The following is a 19,188-nucleotide window of genomic DNA, read 5'->3' as shown; positions in this document are numbered from 1 at the left end:
GGGATGTGCCCAATGTCATGGATGTAGCTGACCGAGTCCCACCCCCTCATTTTACAGATGAAGACCCTAGAAAGACGTGGACCTAAGACGAGAGACCCAGAGACACCATTAAATGTTGGGCAGAGTCTTGGGCTTGGACTTAGGAAAACTGGGTTAAAATCCTATCTCAGACACTTAGTAGATGTCACCTTAGACAAGTTGTTTAACCTTTTCTGTGCCTCACTTTCCTCATGTGAAAGGAGGTAGTTGGAGTCAGTGGTCTCTAAGATGCTCTAAATCTATGACCCTAGAATCTGGAGAGCACCTAGTCCAAATGGGGGAACTGAGGCCCAGAGAGGTTGCGATTTGTCCAAGGTCATATAGATGGGTCACTTATGATCTAGAGTTAGAAGGGACCTCAAAGACTGCTCATTTTACAGGAGAGGAAACGGAGGCCCAAGGGAGCCGAGTGACTTTCCATGGTCACACACCCACTCTGTGTCAGGGGCAGGATTTGGACACAGGGTCTCTGACTCTACTTCACCATAGCTCTCTGAGCCTCCGTTTCCTCAAATATGAAAGGAAGTTATTGGTCTCTGGGGGGCTTTAGAAGGCATGTAGTCCATCCCTCTCATTTTAAAGAGGGAGGTGAAGCGATTTTGCCCAAGGTCACCCACATCCAATAAGTAGAGGAGCCTGAATTCAAACCCAGGCTTCCATTCAACCAAGTGAGCAGAGTTCCCAGTCAAGAAAAGGAAGTTAAGCTGCAGCCTACTTAACCGTGCGGGTGGGTCATTACTGTTCTGTGTTTGGGTGGGTTGGTGGATTGAAGGGAAGGGAAGAACTGAGCACCAGCGGCCACATCTAAAACACATCAAGAGCTCATGTTCACTGTGGACATGTTGATGTATGGAAAGAGAAGAGCAGTGCTACGTAATTATAATTGCTGTCTTGCTAAGGGACTTGGAAATAGAAAGAGAAAATTCCATCACTGCAGAGAGCGTTATAACCCTGCGATAAGTTCTGGCTTTATCACTTGTGATGATTTTGCAACGACTATTAAAAAGCAACTGGAAGGATATTAAATTGTTCAGGGAAACGGTGCCCACGGAGAAAGACAAATGGCGCTCGGCTTTAAACATCCCCATGTCAATTTCATTTCTCCGCTCTTGGTCAATTTCACCTTTGCTCTTTTCCTCCAAGATCCTTCGTGTAAACTTTGCCATTGTCTTCTTTGGGGACCGGTTTCAGACAAGACTGTTAGTTAAGAAGCTTTTCAGGCTACTGTGTTTGAAATGATGATTAAAAAAATAGCAGACCTTGGTTTGATTTTACCCCTCTCCCCCTACACAACCCCACACAGCTCCCCCCCCCCCACACACACACACACACACGCATCAAGGCATTGTCTTCCTATACTCTGGCATTGTGTTTCTTGTTCAGCGGGAATTTTGACTCGGCTGTCCATCCGCATGGGGGATAATGAGGGATGTCCTGCTCAGCTACAGGGAAATGCTTGTCCTAGAAATCTTGGGATGAAAGGAGTCACAGGGGTGAATCTGAGGTCACTCCACTTGGACCAGGAAGTGATGCAAAACTAATCCACATTTACTGGGGAAGAATTTGTTTGCCTAAGTATTTAAAAACAGATTAGGGCTAACCTGACACTAGATTACCAGGAGTAATGTCAACAGGGTTGGAAGGTGTAAACAGTCTCTTTCTTTGGGGACTCCAGGCAGAAAATGGACTGGGTAATGAGTTTTCTTCCTAGGGTCCTTCTTTGGACACACTGATAACCATGCTGAAATCCCAAATGTGAGGACAGAGAGCCCTCAGAATTTAGTGTGCTATCCCAATTCCCGATAGAAGTAGTTGCTGCCATGTCTTTTAAATATAAGGATTTTTTTTCTTTCTTGTCATCATCATCATGAAATAGTTGTTGAATTCCTAATTGCTGGGGGTGAGGGAGGTGGTGGACTTTGCTAGACACTGTTCTTATAGGTTTCCAATTTGAAGGGCAACTTGAAAAGGCCAACCCTGTTCTTTGAAAAATGCTGACGTTCTTTGTCTAGAGAGTGATACTGTAGAGTTCCGTTCAGAAGAGTGAGCTTTTCTGTTTGAAGTCAGGCTTTCTTCCCTGCCCCCTCCTTTGAGGAACCAAAATGAACAGAATTACTCAGTGTGGAATAGAAAGTGTATTATCCCAAGAGAGACAGCAGAGGACCAGCTCTCCCGCTTCCTATGGGGGTGACCTGGTACCAAGTCACCAGCCTTTTCTTAGCCCCTTTCCCAATCTGTAAAATGAGATAGGTGGGCTAGATAAGGTACAGGGTTTCTTCCAGCAGTAAACCTGTGATCCCTGTATTTTCTGGGTGGTCATTTCGAGCTCAGATGGCCCTTCCCCTTTTCCAAAGCTTAGCCCAGGGGACTCGGACACCCAGCACTGAGTCTTGCTGCTCTCTGGTCTTTTCTGAATGCTTCAGCCCAGATTGTCTTCTCCAAACATTTTTCCTTAGCAAGGTCACCAGCATTTTAAGGCCCTACAGCCTACACCCCCATACCAGGATTCCCTGTGCAGTTGTCTATAATCCCAAGAAAGTTGCCCCTCAGGAATCTTGCTCTGTCGTTAGCAAATCATGGAGATCTCACCTCCTGTGGGAGGCCTTTTTGCTGCTGCCTAAGATGGAGGAGAGAGACACAGAATCAGGGAATCCTAGAGTTGATGTGACTTTGGAGCTGAGGACCCTAGCTAGCATCATCAATTTCAAGCTAGGCAAGATGCTAAAGGTCACCTAGTCCCCTTCCCCCACTCATTTTTCCATCTTCAGATGAAAAAATTGAAACTTAAAGAAGGTAACTGCTCAAAGGCCGTAGAGGCCGTGCCACCCAGCCCTCTCTTTACAGATGAGGAAACTGAGGACCGGAGACCCAACATCACATAGCTACTAAGTGGCAGGGTTGAAATTTGAACCCAGGTCCTCTAGCTCTAAAACCTCTTTCTAGTGTACCACGCTGTTCTCCTCCTCCTTCCTCCTTCCTCAGGTCTAGGGTACCAGACTTTTCTGGGTACCCTCCTAGACTTCACTGCTCTGTGTTATCCTATCTGTACACATTAGATTACCCCCCACACACTCCCCAGTAGAATTCGATCTTCCTGAGGGCAGATACTGATTTTTTTTGTATCCCTGTTTCAAATTGGATTGAATTACATACCATAAGGGCTTAATATGTTCACTGAACAGAGTGGAGAGAAGTTGATATAAGATTGTTCTTGGCAGGCATAAAATGATGAATAGGACGCCCTCGATTTCCCCTGAATTTATATTGAGAACACTTCAGTCCTGATTTGGAACATCATTGCCACTTACAGGAACTATCATTTTGGGTCCAAAGATGGACAGCCACAAATCCTGGGGAAATGGTAGCAGATTCAGGGAACCTGCCTTAGCCTGCCTGAAACACGCTAGGGCCTCCCCAAGGCCTCCCCAAGGCCACCCCGGCACAGGGAGAAGCTTCTAAAAGAAGGAACAATCCAACCAATTGACTTCCCTGGCCACACCCTCTCTCGGGTTGCCCTGGGAAGGACAGATGGAGTTGGAGGGTACTGGGAACAATTTCCTCTGCGTGAAGAGTTTCATGGGCAATCTGGACTGGGAAGCAATGTGTTTCTTTATTAGAGTTTGAGCTTCTTGAGGGCAGAGACTGTCTCTTTTGTACGTGTCTCTTTTTGTATATGACCTGCACTGAGCACACTAACTGGCATATAGCAGGTGCTTAATAAATGCTTTTTCCTTTTTTTAAATGAATTTGATAAACATCAACAAACAATAGAAACCTGATCCTCGATTTCACTGGTATAGGGAGCTCTCAGGTGAGGAACACCTTCTCCCAGTGCACCCTGGTACTTCCTCATCAGTTTTAGGAGCATTGCCTGGAACATTGAGAGGTGAAGGAACTCAAAACCCAAGTCTTCCAGGCTCTGAAGCCAGCTTTTTATCTTCATGTGCAAAGAAGAACAGAAAAAGAGGATTGTATAAGAAACTGTGACTCTCCGTTACATTTATAGAGCTTTGGTTTTTAACAACATATGAAACTTATCAGGCTAGTACCAACACTGCTTGTGTGGGTCACCTTCTGAGCATCAAATGGTTTTTCGTTCATTCATTAATATAAAAACTAAAGAAATATCTCTCCTGATACTTAATGTTTTACCTCCCTCCAAACTCTTGGGGGTTCGGGGGAGGGAGCTTTCTTAACCTTTTCTTATGTGTGCTAACCCAGAATCTGGTATCTTACCAACTGCTCTTCCAGGGAAGAAAAGGAGCGGTGGATACGAGCTAAGTATGAGCAGAAGCTCTTCCTGGCTCCTCTCCCATGTATGGACCTCTCTCTGGGCCAGCACCTGCTGAGAGCCACAGCAGATGAAGACTTGCGGACTGTCATCCTGCTCCTGGCCCATGGGTCACGGGAAGAAGTGAATGAGACCTGTGGGGAGGGCGATGGACGCACAGCTCTGCACCTGGCCTGTCGGAAGGGGAATGTGGTTCTGGTACAGCTCTTGATCTGGGTAAGTTTCCAGACTGGGGGGGAGGAGGAATCCAGCCACTCGGCTGGTCTTTTCCTGTAGGTTGGGGGGAACCCATAGCACATAAGGTCCTCCCAGCTCGGGAAACATTTCCAGGCTCTCTCCTTGCTTCTTCATGCACTGATCTATCACGTTTCACCTATGTGGCTCTGAGAGGGTCACGTCCTCTCTGTGGTCCTCAGTTTTCTCATCTGTAAAATTAGCGGGTTACACTAGGTGATCTAACCTTCCTTCCAACTCTGAACCTCCAATTGCATGAAATATGCAGTCAGTCCTATGATCTCCATCCTTTACATACTAATACCCTGCCACAGGAGAATGTCTGCGTACCGCCTGGCGTGGAGTCTCTGACATGTTAAGATTGACCGGATACCTTTTTCACAGCAACCTCTTAATATTGATCACACAAGTAATATCATCCCAGTTTTGCTGATGAGGGACAAAGACTCAGAGGGGTCAGAGATGTGCCCAGGACCCACTGCTCCATCCAGCCACTCCCTAGCGACGTTGTTGTTAGTGGTGTTTGGGAAATATCCCCAGGCTTTCCTGTGCCTGGGGCCAGACTCCGGCTCACACACCACCTCCTGCAGGAGGTCCACCTTCCTTCTCTCAGCATGCTCTCTCTGTCTCTTCCAATTATCGTGTATACACTGAATTCATTCATTTCATCCAATTCACACTATCATATGCCTACAAAGGCAGAAGCAAAGCATGTGCCCTCCGGTCGCTTACATTCTACTATGGGGAGGGGCCTGATATGAACACAGATAAGTTATCTGTATATGTTGTATTCTCTGCTAGTAAAATGTAAGGGCCTTGAGGTCAAGGCTATTTTTCCTTTTGTTCTTTGTATCTCTGGTGCCTAGAATAGTGGATGATTAATAAATGCTTATTGGAGTGGACTGGGTTGGGTTGGATTGAGTAGGGTTGGTTTGGAATCAAAGTATTGCTCTGACCTTAAAATGGCGGTGGGTGTGTGAGAATCTGAAAGGAAAGAAGTGTCTCCACTGAGGCATCCCATAGGTAAACATCCCAAAGCTGTTTTCCTGGGAGCCCTGTTTGCTAACAGTCTTCAGAAAACTTGATCTTTCTCAGACTAAATCTTTCTACGCTTGACTTCAGGTCAAAGATCCTGCCCAAATCGCAGGCTGGTTTTTTGCTATTCTTCTCTTTCTAAGAAAAATATTCCTTCCTCCCTTTTTGCCTCACAAAAAAAAAAAAACAAAAAAAACAAAAAACAAAAAACCATGAACAACAAATTCATTTCTCCAGGATCAAAGGGTCTTTCCCTTCTCGTTCCTAGAATGCAGATTCTTAAATGGTGGCAATTGAGCCCCCAAGACTTTTTTTTTCCTAAGGCTCCTACTTTACTAACTTTCTGATTTGGGTTCACTTAAGGAAAGGCTTTGGTAAAATCCATTTTAATGCATTGGCCAAAAGTACTAATGGGATGAAAGATATGCTCATTCACTTACATGAGGCACCTAGCACTGTCTATGGTGGGCTGGTTCTACCCAGTGGGATGCCCAGCAAGAATTACCCAGTTCGTTTCTTCATTGTGCTTGGAGGTGTTCCATAACGTTCAACATAATGAACTTTTATTAAGTGTGCATGCGCCGCCATGTTAGGTGATGGAGAGATCGAATGAGATGTGTGTGTGTTCCTGTCCTTGTAACACTCTGCCTCCGGGAGGTGAGGACAAGCCACAGATATCCACAGTCCAAGAGAAAGGAAGTCAGAGAGGTACACGGTGACCTGTGATGCCAGCCTGGAAGAGCCTCGAGGAGGGGCCACATGCCCCCCTGTCATCGATGTTGTTGTTGGGGGATTCTTCTCCCATCATAAGGTCCTCGAGTTAGAATAGAATTGGCCTAGGAACTCATCTCTACCAACCTCTCATTTTACAGATGAGGGAACTGAGTCTGGGAAATGCTAAGTGACTAATTGTCAAGGATCATAGATTTAGATCTGAAAGAGATCTTGGAGGTCATGCTATCTGACGCCAACCACCAGTGGCGGAGTTCCAAAGACCTGGGTTCAGGTCCCTCCTCTGACCCACACTGGCTGTGTAGCCTTGGGCAAGTCACTTGCTTTTCAGTATTCCAGGTGCCAGTCTACATTTGACCAGGGAGTTTTCTAACGGTCCTTAGACTCCTCCAAGAAAAATCACATTTTTAAAAAATAGGATAAATTAAGTTGAGATGAAAAGTCAGAAATCAGAATGGAAATTGTTGACCTGAAGCTGTCATTGGCTCATCCATCATATTTGCTTTTGTCTTTTTTTCAGATACATAAAGATATTGAAAGAATGTGGGGATGTGGTCCAACTGTCCAGGTCCTGAAGGCTAGGGGTTCTGGCATTTCCTGACATGTTTTCCCCTTGATTTCATATTCAATTCCATAAACCCTAATGAAGAACTTACTTTAAAACAGCCCTGGGATAGGAAGACCAAAATGAAACAAGCATTCATTAAGTACCTACTGAGTGCTGGGGATACACAGCAAGGCAAAAATGGCCCCTGCCCTCAAGGAGCTTCCAGTCTAAGGAAGAGCTTTCAGTCCCCTTATCCCTGAAGCTTTCCCATCCCCTGCACGCTGGAAGGCTTTTCTCCCTGCCATTGACATACCCTCTCGCGGCTAGAGTTTCTTCATCTGGAAAATGAAGGGATTGAATTTGAATTAGCCCAACTCTGAGGTTCCTTCTAGCTCCAGATCCAGCTGGGGGGGAGGGGGGAGGGGCATGAAACGTGTGTGTGCGCATGCGCATGTGCGAATGTGTGGCGGATCTCTTAAGCAGACCTCTAGTGAAGCCTTGGAACCTTTCTCAGAGTAATGCTTTTAAATAAAATGAAATCAGAGAGAATTTAAAAAGAAGCCGTACAGAAATGCAGTTATCAAAATGTGGTTTGTTTGGTTTTTAATGTCCACCCTGATTCAGCTTCATGAATGAAGGAACAAGTCCCTCCACCCCCTGCCCACCTCCCTAGCCTTTAAAATGGAATTTCTTGTCTCTGCAGTATGGCGTAGACGTCATGGCTCGAGATGCCCATGGAAACACGGCGCTGGCGTACGCCAGGCAAGCCCCGAGCCAAGAGTGCATTGACATTCTCCTGCAGTACGGCTGCCCCGACGAGCGCTTCGCCCTCATGGCTACTCCCAACCTGGCCCGGAAAAACCACAACCGTAACAACAGCGGTGGCCGGATGCCCACCATCCTCTGAGCTGTGAGCGCGGCCTTGCCGGCACCCAAGACAGCAGCCCTCCTTGCGCCCTTCCTCCTCAAAGTTACAACCTGTGAGTGTCGTGAGGGCCACCTCCCACCTTCCCCAGGGATGGCGGCCTTCCTCCCTGACCACCGCACCTCCACCCCGACCACCTATCCATCCTACCCCACCCACCACCCAAAAATGGGAAATCTGGACAACCATGAGGAGAACAGTGGTGGAAGAGGAGGAGGAAAGAGGACCACAGAATGAACGATCCTCCTTAAAGATCTTAATGATGAACACAGAAAGAGGGAGAAAAAAAAATCAGCGTGGCCCTGGTCCTTTGATCACGCTTAACACACGGCATGGGACCGACCATTTTCCGGGTTGTCCGCAGACTGTCTCGGCAAGTGATGGGGAAGAGGGTGGGAGAGGGAGGGAGGGAGGAGGGAGGGAGGAAGAGGAGGCAGAAGAAAGAAGGAACGGGAACTTTCTTTAACTGCCAGTTAAGCACATCAGTACTTTTCCCCACTCCCAAACGGAACCCCTGGATTTCATTCTCTTTGCCGAGGAGCTTGACGACATAAATCAGAAGCAAGCACAGAGTTTGTCAGGTTTGAAGCCCCTATGATGGTGTGTGTCAAATCAGTTGTAGCTAATCTGTCCAGGGAGAATACTGGCTTCATTACACTTGTATAGTTGAGCTCTTCCAGCATTACCGCTGTTTAATAGGACATGATTAGTCATCACGGAGAAAAAAGCATATTAGCTGAGAAGGTAGTTACTCGGCACGCATCGGTGATTGCCTGGATGTGATTGCAATATTCTTCCGAGCATCATATTATCTCAGACATGTTCTTCGGAGCCCTTGGAGTCCTCCTTTCTAAATTCACTGTCATAATTTAGGATCTGTTTAATTTTTCAGCCCAAAGAGAGAAAAGCAGTTGCCGAGTATTATTTGACTGCAGTCTCCTTGGTGTTAACAACAAAATGGGAAAAAATAAATAAGAGTAAGGATGAAATCCAGAAAGGAAATTGTGAACCCTGCTAACAATCACATTTCAAGTACGTTTAGTCAACCCAATAAATGAGTCCACAGCGATTTTTTTCTTTCCAGCCGAGAGAGAGAGAGAGAGAGAGAGAGAGAGAGAGAGAGGGAGAGAGAGAGAGAGAGAGAGAGAGAGAAGGAGAGAGAGAGAGAGAGAGAGAGAGAAAGGGAGAGAGAGAGAGGGAGGTTTTTTTTTTTTTCTGTCCTTTGGCCAAGGTGGGTGTGTCAAATTCAGGGGTCCTTCTCATGCTGTGTTGCCTAAGTTATACAGATTTTTGTATTGTGTCTTTAGATGAGTGTAAAATCTATTTGAATAAAAAAAAAGTTCACAAAGATGCATTGATTTTTGTACAGATGGATGGCACCTCCACTGATTTGGAAATTGACTTACATGTGAACACATCATGGGGCAACTTGAAGGGATGGGAGGGTTACGGGTCATTGACACAGAAAGGGTCCCAGCAGCAGGCACTTCCCATCTATTTTTGTATATTCTTAAAGAACGTTTTGGAATGAGATGGTGGCCCATTTTATTTATTTTTAAAAGGTGATACTGAATCTTGTTACAAAGCAAAGGAGAGGGGAGGGTGGTTTTCAAACTGTGGAAACAATTTAGATGTAACACTTTTGCCAACGGAGACAAAGGGCTATGTCCTAGGGGAAGAGTAGGCTTGTCTGATGAAACCCAAATGCTTGGGAAAGGAGGGCCATGAATAGCGTCCCTTCTCAACTCCCTCTCTGGCTGTTCTCGGGGCAAGACAGACCTGTCCGAACCTGAACGCTCATCGCTAGCCACCCTGTTGATAGATATTTTGCTATTCGGTTATTGCTACGTTGAGCCATTCCTGACTCCCACCAAACTTCAGACATGGCAAAACAACCAGGATTGTTCCTGAGGTAGAGGAGCAGGCATTCTTAAGAGGCCCTTGGGAGTAGCAAGGTGGAGAGAGAAGGGTCTGGGACCTTAAAGGGGGAAATCTGGCCTGAATTAGAAAACTCTAGACAGTTTCCAACCCCACCCAGCCAAATAATTCAAAAAACCAAGTTTTTCACATATGTCATCTATGTTTCACATGGCTTGGGAGGTTTGGTTTTTGGTTTGGTTTTTTAAAATTTTTTCTCCTCCTTTGCTAAAATGAACAAAATGTTCAAAATCAATTTCCCCTCAGAATTAAAACTCTCTGGAATGTCAGTGTCTAAGAATGGGAGGAGGGACAGGGTCCCCAGTGTGATGCTCAGAATGCTACCCAAATTTCCTGCCTCTCCTTTAGCGTTGAGATACAGATTTCATTCCCGTGTACCTGTTTTTGTCTCGGTCTCTGTCTGCTCCCTGCCTCCCTGCCTTCTTCCCCTCTTTTCTTTCTCCCTTTCCTGCCTCCCATCACAGAAAGCCATCAGTTAGTCTGTCTCCCCAGAGCAGGAAGTGCATGGCCTCTGCTTCTGCTCCTCTTAACGTGTTGTTGATGCTCCAGGAGGAAGTCCGCTCTCCTGAGCCCAAGTTTTGGCAACAAGAGGTTTCGAAAGGAGGAGGAGCTTGGGGGGGGAGGGGAAGGGGACCCTAAATGGGGGTCTTGTTTGTGAGCCTGCTTTTGTGCTGTTAGCAAAAATAGAAGCACCTTCCTTGTTCCCAAAGGCCAGCCTCCTATTTGAATGTTGGAGAGAGGCCTGTCCTAGCGATGGCAGTTGGTAGGGGGCAAAGGATAAAGTTTAAAACATTTCTTTCCATGGCTAATATGAGCCATGTAAGAACTGGTGGATGACACAAAACAATTTTGGGGTTTTTGGGTTTTGTTTTAATAAAAATGACTCAAAAGGGACAACCAAAAAAGCAGGAGACAAAAAAGATAGCCGAACGATGCCATCATCCCCCACAGAAGGGCAATTGCTGGGATTTTTTCTCCAAGCAGACCTTCCTTCCTCCCTTCAATAAGTCTCATCATTAGGCTGAATGGTTGCTAAAATGAATGAGTGTTTACTACAGATCTAGTCAGGTCCAGAGAAAAGTAAAAGAAGGTTGCTGGAAACAGGATTCCCTACTAAGAGATCTGACACACACACCTTGCCGTCTTTGTTTCAATGCCCGGGTCCCCTTGATTGGAGAGGATCTCAGATCTTGGGATGCATAGCTTCCCCCCACCACCTCACCCTTTCCCTCCCTGCCCTGATGCTCCCAGAGATGAGCAGCCCGGGAAGATGAGTGGAGTGGTGACTTAATGAATCTTCAGCCTATCTATGAACAGAGCTAGTCTCCTGTCTCCCAGTAAGTTCACATCAACGTTTATGTATTCCAGAAGGGTGTGACAATATAGACCACTAGACCACTGATAAAGATTCCTGGGCTTGGAGGGGGTGGGGAGAGCAAGTGTAATGAGCTCTGGCCAGTAAAAAATTCATTCCTGGCTCATAAGTAATTTGGTAATTTGTTACATTATATTCCACAGAGGGAGTCTGTCTCCATTTGAGAAGGGTCGGAATATTGGGGAGAGGGAGAATTGATTTTTTTTTCTGGGCCTTCAGGATGGTGGTCTGATCAAAAAAAAAAAAGACAAAAAGGTTAGCATTTCCTTTACAAAGGTTCCCACTCAAAAAAAATTCCAAGGGTCCTCTGCCATTGTCATTCACCAATTTCTTTGGGCAGTATGGAAGGAAAAATCAGAAAACCTGGATTCCTATCTAGGAAGGATGGAATGACCCACTGAACATTCAGGATGAAAGGGAGTCTGCTGAGGATAAAAGAATCATCCAATCAGATCTAGAGTTGGAAGGGACCCAAGAGGACACTTAGTTCAACTGCCTCACTTTACAGCTGAGGAAACTGAGGCTGGGAGATATTAGGTGGCTTGCCCGAGGTGATATAGGCAGTGTCAGAAGTGGGATTTGAAGTCAGGTCCTGGAGAGGATTGTAAAGCCCATGATCTTCCCATGGTGCAGTACTACCTCCATAGCCATTAGAAAACACAGGTCTAATTGTTTCCATAGTAGGAAAAATGTCTCATCCACCAAGCCAACTCTTTTAACCTCTCTCTCCATTCTTGCTCTTGGCCCCTTTTTAATTGGCTTTCTCTAGAACCCATCTTGCCTATTCTGTGCACACCACCCCACCAAGCATGTTATGAACAAATGCAAAAATAAATTTGAAAATAGGAGGAAATGCCCAGAGAAACACATGAAAGACATGAGTCTGTTCCATTGGTTTGTGTGATACAGCTTCTATTTCTGCAACTCCCTTGTCAATATCCCTACTTTGCCAAGCCTCACCAAGATACTGGATGTAAATTACCATCAACATTTCCTAATTTGGCCCATCTTTCCTTTTCTGTGACCCACAAAGCCCCTAGGGGCCACCCAATCCAAGGATGACTTTTCAACACTGCTTATCTGAGAAGCAAAGGGGTTTGGACACCACACCATGGCTGGTGCTACCTTGGGACACAGAGAGCATAGCCTTCCAGATAAGCCCCCTTAGACATCATTGTTTTGTCCTTTAAGGTACTAAATTCTGTGACTTTAGCCCAGGATGCATGATTTGCATGCTGTGTTAAGAGAAAAGTGAGAGAGAACATGGTGACTGAGGCTAGGTGGGGCTGATATAAATATGGCCCACCACAGAAATATACGCAGATCTTAGTTTCCATCATTGGTCAGGGCACTGGGCAAACCATGGCTCTAAAAGCATCAATGTCCAATCTGCAAAATAAGTGGGGTAAGCAAGATCTAGTAACCAGTAGCTAAGATAAGGGACCAGACCTTGCATGGTTCACCCCTTTTTCTGGGAGGAAAAATAATCACCGATGAGTCCAGTTGTGTGGTTTGAGAAGAAAGTATGTTGATTTCCTCCATGGTGACTCAAGAGCATCTGTAAGAGAGAGGGAATGACCTTTCCCTTCATCCCTTTGAAAACCCCAATGCTCTTCACACATGTAGACCCTCACCACCTCCAAGAGAGATTAGACTTTGGCTGAGTCCCAGAGGGAAGAACTGAGACCACTGAATGGAAGTTGCAAAGAGGAACATAAAGTTCTGCTAGGAGGGGAAATGTCATAGCACTTAGATTGTCACAAGGAGAATTGACTGCCCCAGGCAGAGGTGAGCTCACCTCAGTTGGAATCCTCAAGCAGAGACTGGATGGCTACTTCCTCAGGATGCTGTAGAGAGCAGACTTGTCAGAGCCACAACTGGAGGGAGGGGAGGGAGGATCCTAGCCAACTTGGAGAATCTACTTTTTCATTTTAGGTCAAATATAGAGGTAATTTAGTCTCTGGGTTATTATAAGACAGTAATTCTTTTGATCAAAAATAAAAATAAACTTTTTTTGAATCAAGAACTCTGACTTGGAAAGTATTTGGGGGATTTCAGCAATATTATCTCCATATCCCCATATCATGCATGTTCATGCATGAGCAAACGTAAACCAGGAAGTGCGAAGGGCCAAATCTCAGGTCATTTCTTCTGCGTCTTCAATAAAATATAAACCCCTTGAGGGCAGAAGATGTTTAATTTTTCTTTGTTTTTCCAACACCTAGCAGAGTGTGTGGCACATAGTAGGTTCTTTAATAAAAACTTATTTATTGGTACTTCGTCAAACACACCGATGTCCTAGGTGCTGAATGGCCTTCGTGAAGTTCACAGAAGAAGCCACTGAAAAAATAAATATTTTGCTGTGAGACCACAGATCTGGAATTGGAAGGAACCTGAGAGATCATTTAGTTCCACTTCCTCAGCCCCCTTTACAGATGAGCACCCTGAGGCCAAGAGCTGTGAAATGACAAAACCACAGAGTAAGCAGCAAAGCCTGTATTGAAACCCAAGCCTTATGATTCCAAATTCAGAGCTCTTTCCAATGTGCCACACTGCCTACAGTATAATGCTTAAAAACAATAACAGGGTTTTATGGTTAAAAAATACTGCGATCCATAGTTTTGTTCAATACTTCCACAACCCAGTAATGTAGACAGGGCACATATTATTGCCCAAGTTTTTTTTCTGGATGAAAGTGAATTGATTTGTCCAAGGTCCATTAGAAGTGGTAGAGTTAGAACTGGAACCCAGATCTTCTGACTCCAAGTCCAGTTCTCTTTTGCTGTATCTGTACTGAGCTGCTCTCTAAAACAAATTCAGATTGCCTAAGCAAACACCAATAGTCATCTAGCTTAGTGCCTGGTACACAAATGCTTTGGGGGTAGGTGAATATTATGGCAGCAGCCACCAAAAGCCAGGATCTAGCTCATATTCCAAGGAAAGATCTTTCACTTTTCTTACTGGATTTTGTTTAGACTTGGACAGAAAGCTAAAAAATTATTTTGAAATCCACAGTTAAAAATAAGAAATTCAAAGTTGAGCTAATCATGGAACATCCTGATAAGGTGCTCTTACCAAATGAAGGGATCATGGTTTTGGTTGAAGACAATTTCAGATCTTCCTGCCACTTGTATATGCCTGTATATAGAAATCTTCAGAAATAGCATTTGGCCCACAGAACATAACAATTCCTGAGTGAGATGTGGGCTGCTCGTGGGCTCTGACCTCACAGTTGCCTGCTTCCCTTCTGACATTCTTGGAAGTTCCATATATGTGTCAGACACATTCTTGGGATATACATTTGAGATCATAGGAGTAAATACAAGTCTCTGAGAGGGTAACAGTCTAGAAATATTATCTATCATGCATTGCTTATGCAAATACACACTTGTTTTCTATGATTACAAACTTTATTATGTGGAGAGAGATATTGCAGGAAGACCCCTGGTAAAGGAATAGTGTGGGTTATTCAGTGGAGTAGGTGGGAAAAGTACTTTGAGAAATTAGGACTGTTCAAAAGGGGGAAAATTCACCTGGAATGTATGAAGTAAAGCTTAGCCATCAATAAACACAAATATTTCGATATCAATGGAAGAACACGAAAAAGGATGATATTTGAAACTGTGAACTTGTTACGTACAATTTGAGTTTTTAAGTGTATGTTAATATATAAGATAGTAACAAAATTGCCCTGTTTGTCTCCTTCTATATAAAGTAATTTTTCCTCAGATTTGAAAAATGTCCCCCGTGCTTCCTCCCAGTTTGTGTTAAAGGCATATGCAGGTTGAACATCTTTCACCTGTCCATGACCATTGGTGGGGTCCTTCCCTAAGCCACTTCTCTGGGGAAAATGAGCACCCCTTGAAAATCCCCCTTTCCTTGGTCCAGTTCTCCAGCTGAAATGCACGGGGTCCTGCAAAGGAAAAGAATCACCTGCATCCTTTCAGGGGCGTTATCAATCCCACTGATAGAGGTACAAAGTATTGGATATAGGTAAGGGAGGGATTCTATGCTGGGGGCATCCTGATTGACTTTGAATATCCTTCATTCAGTGCAGCCAGGCAGTGTGTTTTAAAGAGACCCAGCCATTCCCTCCTGAGGGTCACTGACCAACAGTGCATCAGTTTCCCTTTGGGCGCTTGACTCTCTTCCCAGGAGCCACCCCCTGGCTGTCTTCTCATAGCACTCCCTAGTTATCCAACCACCCTCTTTACTTCTCATCTTGTCGGCTTGTGTTTTTCTTAAAGGGGCAGGGGAACAAGTCTGAAAGGTCTCTCTCAGGCCTAGCACAGGGCAGATGTTAACGCACGGTTGTTTTTTGTTTGTTTATTTGTTTCTGTTTCTGTAAATAGCAATGTACAAATGATGAAAAAGCAGTGTGGAATTAATGAAGAGATGTGCTTTTGGGTTGTTTTCCTATTACCTCATTCAGCAAGTTTGTTTTCCAATGATGATCCAACAATGCTTAATTTATACTGTTTGCACTGTAATTAAAACCATTGACAGACATTTCACCTTGCTTGTTATTTCACACAATCTTGATTTGATTAAATATGCCAGTTTGTATTATGTTTTTCTCCCTCCCATGGGATTTCTTTGTGTGTGTCAGCTGTACAGTATTCTGAATGAAAAATGAAAAAAAGAAAGAGAAAAGGTGTAAATTACTGCCTAGAGAGAATGAGAGAGAGGCTGCTATATTGTACAGGTCTCTAATAAAGAAAAACAAAACATGTCACCAGGCCTCTGTGGACGTCTCTTGGTATCAGTGGTCTTGGGTTGGGGTTTGGTTTGGGTCTTTACAATTGGTTGGGTTTTGATTTTCCAGGGAAGGAATCCATTGACCAGGAGGAGGGTTCAGAGCTCTCATATCTAAAGCAGTCAATATGGGCTGTGCTAACATACTGGCCTCAGCAAGTAAACCAGTTTGCTAACTTAGGCTGATTTGAGTAAATCTCTAGGCTGACCTGATGCTAAACTAGACCATTCTATAGTAGGTTTAAAAAAAAATTCTATAAATGACTTCAATGTAGATTTCTCTTTTTTGAAGGAGAACTCTCATCTAGATGGATCCTGCTAGAGGGGGAGGAGCCATCAAAATGTCCCTAGGCTGTCTGGTAACTTCAGGATTTCCCTATTCCAAAGGATCCATGAACTCAAGGATGTGAACATCCCATCCACTTCTCTAGTGGTCACTAGAGAGTGACCACTTATTGGGTATGTTAGAGTAGGGATTCTTTTCAGGTATGTATTGGACCAGATGGCCATTGAGGTTCCAACCAACCCACAAATTCTGGGATCCCTTAGCATCGTGGATAGGATCTTGGACTTGGGAGTATGAGGAAGACATGAGTTCAAATTTAACCTCTCCCATTTAGGAACTCTGTGACTATGGGCAAGCCACTTGAATTCCATGAGCTTCCCACCATTCCTTAAGGCCTTATCTAGTGAGTGGTAAATAGATTAGTGCTAGAAGATGACCCCATACCCACAGGGTTGCAGGTGCTTGATGTATTGATGTTTTCAATCCATTATACCACTGATTGGTAGAAATCATTGGTTGAAATAGACTTGCTGTGTATCTTTCCATTAACCTTTGGCACCTTGCAAAGAACAAGATTCTCTTAGAGACAGTCACATAGGACCTCAGAGATATGAAATCCCACTGCTCACTTTACAGAGGGAAAAACTGATGCCCAAAGTAACACGGTAATGAAATGACTTACCCAAGGTCAAACTAGCTAGTGGCACATTATGGAAGCCAATGGTGTGCTTTCCACTTCCAGCATGATTCAAATGAAAATGTTCAAATTTAAACATTGGGAAGAGTAACTCACACGGAAAACTTCATTTCCCTATGATTCCAAATAAGAAAAGATTTCAGAATGGAGGGCAGAGGTTCAAATTAGAGATTCAGCTCTAATACTACCTATATGGTCTTCAATAAGTTGCTTGACCTGTATGGGCCTCAGTTTCCTCATCTGTAAAATGAGGAATTTGATCACCCACATAGACATAGGTCCTCCCTGCAAGGTCACATCCGCACCATCAGGAGGCATCAGGAGTAGACAGGATTGGAGGATGTGTGAGTGGAAGGCTCTGGTGATGCCGAATGAATGAGAAGTTGAGATGATTCACTTGAGGCTATACAGAAGCATTGAACCCACACACCTAGATGCATCTGCATTCACATCCACATGAGAGGCCATGGAGTATGGTGCATAGGAGGCTCCCCTAGGAGGCCTTTCAATCCTTAAAAGTATTCACCAAAGTCTATTCAATACATGCTGCCAGGTATGTGCTGGACATTCTAGAAACATGAGATGGGCTCTCAAAAGACTCAAAGGCCTAACAAACTAAAGGAGAAGAGATGTGAATATATCCATAGGGAAATGTGCTAAGAGCATCAAAGAAGAAAGTGTGATGAGAATTTGGAAAGGCAAGAGGTCATTTCTAGTGAAGGAGCAGGCTTCAGAAAAGGCTTCATGCACTGAGTGGCTTCAGGCCTTGGAAGATGGGGAGGATTTCAGTGAGCAAAGATAGTGAGAAGGATGACAAGGGTATTCCTGGCAGAAGGAACAGCCTAAGCAAAGGCACGGAGGAGGGAAAGCAGAGAATATGTCCCTGGAGAGGCAAGTAGGACAGTTTTGCTGAAGCCAATTACAAAATGTTAGAAAAAGTGGGTGGCAACTTTAGGCTAGATGTAAGGACAAACTTTGTAAAAATGGGAGCTTTGTCAGAGGGGTACAAGAGGTAAGATTCCTGATTATACATGGGAGGTCCCTTCAGCTCTGACATTTTGGGTCTATGGGATGGTAGTCCCCAAGCATTAGGAGCTCCTGGTACTTTGCATCCAAGATTACGTGAGGGATGGGTCAAAATAGAGTTAATAGGTAGAGCCATTGGTTATAATGCTATTTCAATAGGCCAGGTGAGAATTTAATAATCAGGAATGAAAAGAAGAAACAGATGTGTGAGGCCATCACATTTAAAGAGACAGAGGTGTTGCAAATGGATAAGATGGGCAGATGAAGATGAAGGGAGGAGAGGTGAAGAAAGAATGGGGTAGAGTGGAAAGGTTGTGGATTTGGAGTCCAAAGACCTGAATTCAAATTCCAGCCCTGAATCTATGAATCTGAATCATTGTGACCTTGGGCAAATCACTATAACCTCTCTGTGCCTCAGTTTCTTTATGAGTGAATTAGTAATGATAATAATAGGGGATTACACTGGATGACTTCAGATCTTAATCTATGATCCTAGGAGTTGGAGGTAACTGAGAATTGCTTGGGTGACTAGCAATATGGTGGTGCCACCAACAGAAACAAGGAAGGAAGGAGGAGGTGTAGATCTGAAGGAAAAAAATGATTTGAGGAAGTGTGGCATAGTGGCTAGAGAACCAGCCTTGGACTCCCACCAAAAACACTTCAAAGTTATATGGCCCTGGTCGAACCTCAGTTTCTTCATCTGTCCATAAAGGGGTTTGGTTTCGGTGGTCCCTAAGCTTAGTCCCTTCCAGTCTGAAACCCATTATGCAATGATTTAGGTGATGCATATAGTGAGTTTGATCTGTTGACAGACTGTTCCGAAGGATATGTCCACCAGAGAGATAGTTTGGCACGGTGGATAGAGAGCCGGTTTGGAGTTAAGAAGAGCTGAGTTCAAGTCCTGACTGACATATACTGGCTGTGTGACTGGCCAAGCAACATCACCCTTCAGTTCCCCAGGCAATTAAGCCTCTAAATTGCAGAGCACTGCCCACCTACATGAGCAAAGAGAGGAGTGCCCAACATTGGTGAAATCACAGGGCCAGGCCAAAACAAGCAAACCTGTTGTAACAACAATTGGGCTAGCAGCTGCTTCGGGGTGTAAGACCCAACAAGACCAGCAGCAAGAGCTGCCAGCACAGGGTCTCAGATCTGCTTTACTAAGAAAAGCAACGTTCAGGGGTTAACAATCTTACTTTACTCCCATATACAAATATCATTTGCTTAGTTCAGGAGGAAAAACCACCACCTGAACTTCAGAGCAAATACAAACAAATTACAAACATAACACAATATAAACGGACCAAA

General features: G+C 44.5%; 1 protein-coding gene across 4 annotated transcripts in view; it reads left to right on the top strand.

Moving 5' to 3' along the window:
* Positions 1 to 9,970, top strand: part of AGAP1 (ArfGAP with GTPase domain, ankyrin repeat and PH domain 1) — a 676,738-nt gene extending 666,768 nt beyond the window's left edge. For 2 of the 4 annotated variants that reach the window (XM_036766640.1, XM_036766638.1), the window contains 2 exons: positions 4,291 to 4,546; positions 7,582 to 9,970. In XM_036766640.1, the coding sequence (XP_036622535.1) occupies positions 4,291 to 4,546; positions 7,582 to 7,785 (460 nt within the window). In that variant the 3' untranslated portion in view covers positions 7,786 to 9,970. The remainder of the gene's footprint in view (positions 1 to 4,290; positions 4,547 to 7,581) is intronic. The other 2 variants (XM_036766642.1, XM_036766641.1) reach the window with 1 other exon arrangement.
* Positions 9,971 to 19,188: the final 9,218 nt, after the last annotated feature.

Source organism: Trichosurus vulpecula, chromosome 7 (genome assembly GCF_011100635.1).
Source record: "Trichosurus vulpecula isolate mTriVul1 chromosome 7, mTriVul1.pri, whole genome shotgun sequence".
NCBI classification, from domain to species: Eukaryota; Metazoa; Chordata; class Mammalia; order Diprotodontia; family Phalangeridae; genus Trichosurus; species Trichosurus vulpecula.
The sequence above is the reverse complement of the archived record's forward strand: the minus strand, read 5'-3'. Positions and strand labels throughout refer to the sequence as shown.